The 8681-nt window shown below is 22.9% G+C and overlaps 1 protein-coding gene across 1 annotated transcript; it reads left to right on the top strand.

Annotated features, from left to right (window-relative positions):
- The first annotated feature begins 2887 nt into the window (after window positions 1–2887).
- Window positions 2888–7685, top strand: LOC126903726 (metacaspase-2-like). Its single transcript, XM_050682146.1, has 3 exons — window positions 2888–3021; window positions 4031–6358; window positions 6422–7685. Exons 1-3 carry the CDS (start codon window positions 2959–2961, stop codon window positions 7586–7588), a joined length of 3558 nt encoding a protein of 1185 aa, XP_050538103.1. The 5' UTR covers window positions 2888–2958; the 3' UTR covers window positions 7589–7685.
- The last annotated feature ends 996 nt before the right edge of the window (window positions 7686–8681 follow it).

The following is an 8681-nucleotide window of genomic DNA, read 5'->3' as shown; positions in this document are numbered from 1 at the left end:
TCTATTACCACTTTTTCTCAGCTTTCACCAAACCGATTTCTTTCAACGATGCGCCAAAAGATCACAAATTGTATCTAGTTGAAGACATTACCCTCAAAAATTGAAAAAATTACAAATTTAAAAATCGCTAATTTATGACATTTTATCAATTTTTGTTACTTAAGACTGCCATAACTTTTTTTAAAAATGAACAAATCAATATATATTTTTTTTATAACTACGTAAGATATTTACTTATAAATTTGTATATTTTGTTTATAAATCTGACCCTTTATCTACTCACAGGGGGGATTAAAAATGACAACCTTTTCATAAAATATTAACTTTTAATAGAGTTCCGGAAATTTTGACACATTTATATATATCTTAAATTAAATGTTATGTAATATACTATATTATGGAAAAAAAAATCAAACTTAATTTTGTCATCTTGGTGAAAATGGCTACCGAATGCTTTTTTTTGTGTTAAAATTTTCGATTATGTATTTTATTTTATTTTAAAATACCTAACAAAAGCTTAAGTTAGAAAAAAAATTTTAAATCATTTGATTTTTATCTCATTTAAATTCAAGAACTATAATAAATATCAAGGACTCCATCACTGTAGTCCTCCCTCGTTTGAAGAAATTTCTTATTCATATTTTAGTTTTTTTACTATGTGATTTTTTTTTATAGCTCTTATTTATTTTCTCAGCTCTCACTTAACCAACTTTTATTATCGATACATCAAATTATCACAATTAATACACTCAATTGAGTAGATTTTTTAACAACGTTGTGATTGGTTTTTTTAGTTAAAGTAAATAATTTAAATTAATTATATTCTGAATATTTCAATCGTAGAATATTTTTCCATTATTTTAATCACCAAACATTACTTAGAATTGATTACTATGATTTATAATAATGTATTTATAAGTAATCTATTACAACAAATATGCAACAAAATATTGAGCTTTTCTGATAAATTTACAGTAAATAGTAATTATACAATTTTCTGACTGCATATTAATCTTAACTATACTATTTTTTAATTCTCATAAAATTTTCTATTTAATAATGAAAATTTAAACTTAAAGTTGAGCTAAAAGTTTTGGTAACAAATTTAACTTTTTTATATTATGAACTTTCAAAAAATCAACTTTAAAATACCAAAAAACAGCTTAAAAATGATATTTTGCGCTGATTATTTTTTTAAATATTAAAAATCAAAATCTGTAATAATTTAAAAACAATTTTTTGTGTGTTTAATTATTCTTTTATCGTTATAAATCATATTAAAAGAAATATTATTAATTTCTATGTAACTCTTGGTGTTTAAACAGATGATACAATTGAAATATTCAGAACTATTTTCTTTATAGTTTTATCCTATAATTTTTAAATAATTAGTAATAATATCAAAAATTATTGGTGATAGAAAAAATATAATCGCTGATTTGAAATAAACACTAAAAATTAAATAATGGTATTTTTTTGACTCTGATGAAAATTTTTTGCACACCATTTATTCATAATTAACATCAAATTATTATCTAAAAAGTTCTGTGTCAAGTCCTTCAATTTTTATACACGTTGCCATAAAAATAATAACTACTTTATAATGTTTTATAAATTCTCCAAAAAAAAATTACAATACTAATTTATTAAATATCAATTTCATACTACGTTGAATTGCTTTAATAAATATTTATTCATAAATTATACTTATAAATCAACTACTAATTAGGAATAATGATAGAAATAGGAGTTAATTTAGCTTTTAGAAAATTAACCAATTTCTTAAATGAAAGACTATCTACAGATTTGCATTGAAGCGTTTTTTATGATAGTGATTTTAATCACTGTCAGATATAATCTATATTGGACCCAACTATAGCACGTCCCTACTGTGCTAGGTTTTTAAACAATATATTAATTATTTTATTTTATCTTACTAAAATATTAATTAAATTATTTATTTATTTTATAAACATACATATATTAGAGCTAAATTTAAATAAAATTTGCTTGTTAAATTTATAAAAAAAAAGTTGATGTTTAAACAAAACGTTTATAATCCATGTTGGATTATATTTCACTTAAATTAGTAGAATAGTTTTTGGGGTTTTTTTTTTAATAAAATTAATAAATATTTTATAACATAATAATTAAAGATTTATACAAGTTGATTTTTTTATATTAAACTACTTATTCAATCAAAAATAAAAATAATATTGACAATGTTTTATTGTTTCCTTTTAGTTATATACTTTTTCAATTCAACGCAACATAAGTAATTAACTAGCTTATTTATCAAATAAATATCATAAAGAAAATTACTGGTCAATAACAATTTTTAAATTAGTGTTTTTTATATTATATTCCATTATTTATTTACATTGCTATTTGAAAAAATATAGTTGACACCTCCAATATAAGGTTTGAAAATTACATGTAACTAAGAGAAACCAAAAAAAAATTATTAGTACTATTTTTCGATTAATTAAGTGATTTATGATTAAATAATAAAATGATAAAAAATGTGTATTCAGTGGTATTGAGTATTAAAACTAAACAAAGCATATAATTAAAAACAATTCTTGAAAAATTATATTTTATTACAAAATTAAAGTGAAGTTTTAAAACATTTTTCAATGAAAATACTAAATAAGTACTTATTCAATTATAATTTTGAAATGTGTTGATAATTAGCTACATGCGCATAAAATATGCAGACTATCAATGATTAATAATAACAAATGTTTTGAGCAAAGATATATATTTTTCTTTTATTCTCGTTAAACAAATGGTACTCATTATTTAAGTCTGACGATATCATTATCAATTGTTTTCTATAATTACAATAACATATCAAGTATACATGTATGTATTTATATATATATATTTATAAATAATAAACGTCTATGAAATTGTCAAATGTATAGCTAAAATACTGATATATTTTATTTTCGAAAAATGTGTGACTTTAAACTGTCAACCGTTTTATTTGTATTTGCTATGCTCATTTCTTTCCAAATGGTATGTATCACGATAAACTTATTTAACTATACCATAATTTCTTCTTCAACCGGAACTTTTTGAGGTAATATAAATTATAATTTGAAAAAACCTATCTATTAAAATATGGATACAATAAATGTAAATAGACAAGTGTTTCAAGTATTTAACATATCTTATGCAGTTTATAATTTTTTTAATAATTATTTTTATATCATGATTTTAAATAATGACACTTAATAATCATTAGTTTCTAATGTGTCATATATATATATATGTATGTATTGATGTTTTCTACAACACAACCAAAAAATATTTCGATGTACTACTATCAAAATAATTTGTATAATTTCTTAACAAATTATTCTATCGTAGTTTTTATCTTTTAGCATAGAATCGTAATTTCAGTTAGATTAAATCTAATTAAGAAATATTTAATTATTTTTATTTTAATAAAAATTTATTAAATTTGTATTAAGTAGGAAAAGAACATAACCGCTGATTACAAGAATAACTATGTTCATATATAAGCGTGTACATATATGTAAATATGGTTATTTTCGGTGGTGTTTTGAGGGGTACGCGGCTTATACTTACTAACAAATTTTTAATTATCGTATAACCTAGAAAAATAATACTTATGTATTATTTATATTGAAGGTTTAAAATAAAAGCCCTAATATAAAATAAAAGGTTTTTTGAGAAAATACTCCTTGGTTGTTTTATATTTCTCAGCATATATATTATTCCGTATATGTATTCATTTCAATAATTATACTGAAATCGTTTGCACATCAAATATATTAAATAATGTATTTTATTAAATAATAACTATTATAATAATAATTATATAATTTAAATTAAATTATTAAGTAATAATTATTGATTAGGATGTATAATTTGTATTTGACATAAAAAATAGAGTAATTGAATTAAATTGTATTATAGAGAATTTATACAGAAATAAACGTAATGTTCTACAAAGAATTGATTTGATCTTTTTTAATATTCAATGCAATTTTAATTTTAGAATGAAGCTTCGCCAAAAGCTAATGAAGTGGAAAATCAATGGAATAAACTAGCCACTTCTGCACAACAAAGAGATTTAGCTGTGGTTGCTAAAATGTGCGGTAGTAATATGACAAATTTTTTTAACGATCTAGATAGTTTAAAAACAAATACAAATACAAAGTTATCAGAAATTACTAAGTCAGATGATATTACAAGTATAGCTAAACAAGTTAAAATTAATGTTAATTCGTCAACGAAACATTTAAATAATCTGCGTCAGCTTATGTACAAGGTTGCTACACGCTTTAGAGATTCTTACAAACACACTCTATCATTTTCGGAAATCACTTCAGAAAGTGCTTATAATAGATTAAATGAAATGAAAAAAAATCCAATTGATAATACAGATCCTTTGCCACAATTAGTTACGAAAATTTTCAGTAAAAAGTATGATTACAATAAATTGAGTGAAAACATATTAGCTGTATCATTAGATGATGGACATGTTAATTTTATTGAAAAAAAATCGACGGCACAAACTGAATTTTTATCACTTTTTAATTTGTTGGATAAATGGTCACAAAATAATAATGAAGTATCTTTGAAAGCAATGGAAATATGTTTCAAAGGAATTACATCACTTAAAAATATTAAAAAAAATATGAGAGAATCGACAGAAAATATACTAGCTGATATAAATGAAGACGATTTATCATCAATTCAAAATGCAATATATGTTGCAAAAGCTTTAAATTTAGAGTTTGAAGATGAAATATTTTACGATTCAGGAGAATTAGCGTATGACGATGAACTCTTTGCAGCTAAGAATAAAAATAAGGATACAGAGGATAAAAAAAAATTTGACGATAAACAAAATCCTTTTAACATTGTTAATCCCTTACCAATTGATGAAAATACAACTACACCATTAAATTTGGATGATACAAGTAATGTATTAGTACCTACTAATCAAGACAATAACCGAGATGATAATGCATATACTCAACCTATTCAACAACTAGTTAAACAAGATCCCAGTTATATTCAAACGCCACTAAATGAATTATATTCAAATAATTTATATCCCCCTATTAATGACAATAATAAAATACAACCAAATATAATAGAATATTTCAACCCAAAAAATAATTTTAACGGTATATATCCACCGCAAATTAATTTTTCAAAAGAAAATTTAAATGATAAAAAAAATAATAATATAGAAGGAGACAAAAGTGACAATATTGATTACAATATTACTACGAATGATAATAAGCTTTCTAACTTTGTATTACCGTTATATAATTATGTGCAGCCATGGAGTCAATTTTCGTTAAAAAAAAACCCCAATAATAACTTTCACCATACCAATGAAATTGAAGAAATTCCTATTCAAGATAACAACAGTTATCCTTTTTCTGAACAGCAAAACAATTATGAGCCAATTATTAATAAATACGGCAATGATTTAAACAATTTAGGCAATGAAGAAAAAATAGTAGTAAAAAATAATTTAATAGATTTTGGCGTACCACAAAATACTGATAATGCTGAAAAATTTAATTTGGATAAAGATAACTCTCCAAATAAACCCCAACCATTTTGGAGTACACCACTTTCATCGTTTATGCCATTTTCCTTTAATAAATTCATGAATCATGACGCACCCAATATTGAACAAAATCAAAATAAAGATGACAAAATACACCATAGCTCAGAAGTAATCTTAGATAAAAAAAAGGAAGAATCACGTGCGGAACACCATGATTATAAATTATTAAACCCTATTACAGACTCTTACAAGTTTAACCCAAACATAAAAAATGAAAACCTAAATATTAACTTAGAAGAAAAAGAACAAGAACCTAAATTTTTAGATCCCGAGTTCAAAAGTTCTGAAGAAATGGACATTAAACATATTTTAAATGAAAATCCAACAAATAATAAAAACAATTTAAAAGATCAAAAAGGTTTTACAGAAAATTTACCTATTAATAAAAAACCGGAAAAAGATAATTTAAATAAATCGCTTGATAGTTCTATTGAACCCACGACGCCTAATCATTTTTCTCCTCATAACCCCAAAGTAGAAGATATTTCTAAAGGAAATGGTACAAATATAGCACTTATTCCTTTAAGTTTTGAAGAAAAATTAAATAAAAATGAAGAAAAACCAAAAGCTAAGAAACATATAAAACGACGAATGACGTATTTAGTAAATAAATTAACTGGAGAAAAAACACCAATAAGAAGTGAAATAATATCAAATGGTAAAGAACTTAAAACTTCTGATGAATTAAAGAATGAAGAGTTAATAGACAAAGACAACAATTTAGATTCATCATTGGTAATTTCTTCAATAAATTTTTAATATTTAAACTGGTGTTTATATTATTTTTATTTTTTTCAGCTTCAAACCAAAAATGCAATGCAATGCAAGAATAAAGCTTTTTTGGAAATCAAAAAAGTTGAATCACATGACATCAAGAAATTAGTTTACACTACAATACTATTATCGAATAATTTCCGAAAAACAGTTACGTTACTAATTAAACAAGCAAATGAATTTATTAAAAAAATTGACGACAGTGATCAAGTGGATCAAGTTATTGAAATAACTAAAAATAAAATTATAAATGATTATCATAATTTTGCTAACGAAGTGAAAGAACGAGTTGTTTCAGATGCAACTAAATTTATGAACAATGTTAGTAATACTAAAAATAAGTATAGCAATGGATCACCAACAAAGTATAAAATGTTAAAAGACATTTCTGCTGGTCCATTTACTATTTTAGACAATGATAAAAATACATTAAATATGATTTCTCATAAGTTTAATATCAATGAAATGCTTAGGAAAATAGTTGAAAGTTCAAATTTATTAAGCATTAAAAATTTAAATGGTAAACAATTCGAAGCACAAAAAATACTTATTAGTTTATCTAAGTTAATAAATAGAATAATGAATAATTTTGAGTGTCTATCATTTTCGACATTCAATGAAATTGGACAAGGTGCTGATGTATTAAGTAGTATAGAATCTGATGGAGTGACTATTAGCCAAAATCATCCTCGAGTGGAAATGTTAAAAAATGCTATAGGCATTGTGCAAGAAATTCTTGACCAAGAAACTGCTATAAATGATCACGCTGAAATTGATCTTTCTTTTGCATCAAATAGTAATCAAGACAATATGGAGAAATCTGAAGAAACTTTATTAGATAACATGGACAAATCAATCAATAATGAAAAAGAATTAGATATTAAAGATTTTCCTGATAATACCAACACACAAGAAATAGGCATAATAGCTATACAACCAGACCAGACACTAAAATTTGAAGAAGTTTCCAGTAGTACAGAATTAAATAACTTTATTTCTAAAGAAATAGTATTAACAAAAAAAAAAGGAGATAATAAAATGCCCACATTTTTAAAAGTAGACAATAAAGAAACACTGTTAACACTAGTTAATAATGCTGAAAAAAATGGGATGTCAAGAAAAAAATTAATAAAAAAATTGAAAAAAAAATTTGTAACGATTGATCATAACGATTACATAATGAATGAATAATTTAACAATTAATTTTTTTACGTTAATTTTATAATCGTGAAGAATGATATTAATAAATTTTATCAAACAATCAATAAAACTTATGTTTTCAATTACTTTTATTAAATATACAAAACAGTATTCCAACCGAAATTATTTATCATAAAGTTATATAAATAATATTGGTCTATAACCATATCATTTATATATTTATAAACTAAAATAAGTTTTAAAAAATTATCAAAACGATAATCTCTAAAATTATTAGATTTTTAAATAACTTTGTGTAACACCAAAAATTAAATAAAAGAACTCAGAAAAACTAAAGTTTTTTTCAAATTAAATAATTTTTTCCAATAAAAAATATTTAACTAATATAATGTAAAAAGTATCAAAATAAATAAAAATATTTTCTTACGAATTTTATTTAAATCAGAAACAAATTGATAATATTAATTGCAATAAAATAAATTTGATTTTTCAGTAAGGGTCTAATATATATGAATTTTAAAGACTTTTTTTGCTCATCAATAATTGATGAATTATTAAGTGGCACCCAAATCTATATTATTTCTAATCTATACTATACTGTTTGTAGTAATTATAACGCATATTGAAATCAATATATATGTTTACATATAAACTTATGCTTTATCTCCTTAAGTAAAAGTTGAATAACTTTTGTCCTTCCTTATCTATTGTTAACAAAGGCGTGAATACAGATTTATGTTAAAACAGCACAAGCGTGTTCGTAATTATTCCTAAATGTTTCATATTTTATGGAAGAATAAAGGAACTTGTTAGGAATTATTTAAAACCCATTTTGTTAACTCAGATTGAAAATTTTATATAATAAAGTATGATAATTCTTTTTTAAATGTTATGTAAATCGGGCTTTTTTTTATAGAGTACTAATTGTTAATACTTCCATAAAACTAGACCAGCAAAAATATCCTTTGCTATATCTGTGTGCATGCCTCTAATTGTATAGAGCCTATTTGCTTAGCAAACTATGTTGAACACTGAGATTAAGTTTCTTGGTACATCAATTTATAAAAAAAAACCTAATCAACTTAAACAAAACACATTTTTTATATTTTTATAGTTAAGTATA

Source organism: Daktulosphaira vitifoliae, unplaced genomic scaffold (genome assembly GCF_025091365.1).
Source record: "Daktulosphaira vitifoliae isolate Bord-2020 unplaced genomic scaffold, ASM2509136v1 Scaffold_4, whole genome shotgun sequence".
In the NCBI taxonomy this organism is placed as follows: domain Eukaryota; kingdom Metazoa; phylum Arthropoda; class Insecta; order Hemiptera; family Phylloxeridae; genus Daktulosphaira; species Daktulosphaira vitifoliae.
The sequence above is the reverse complement of the archived record's forward strand: the minus strand, read 5'-3'. Positions and strand labels throughout refer to the sequence as shown.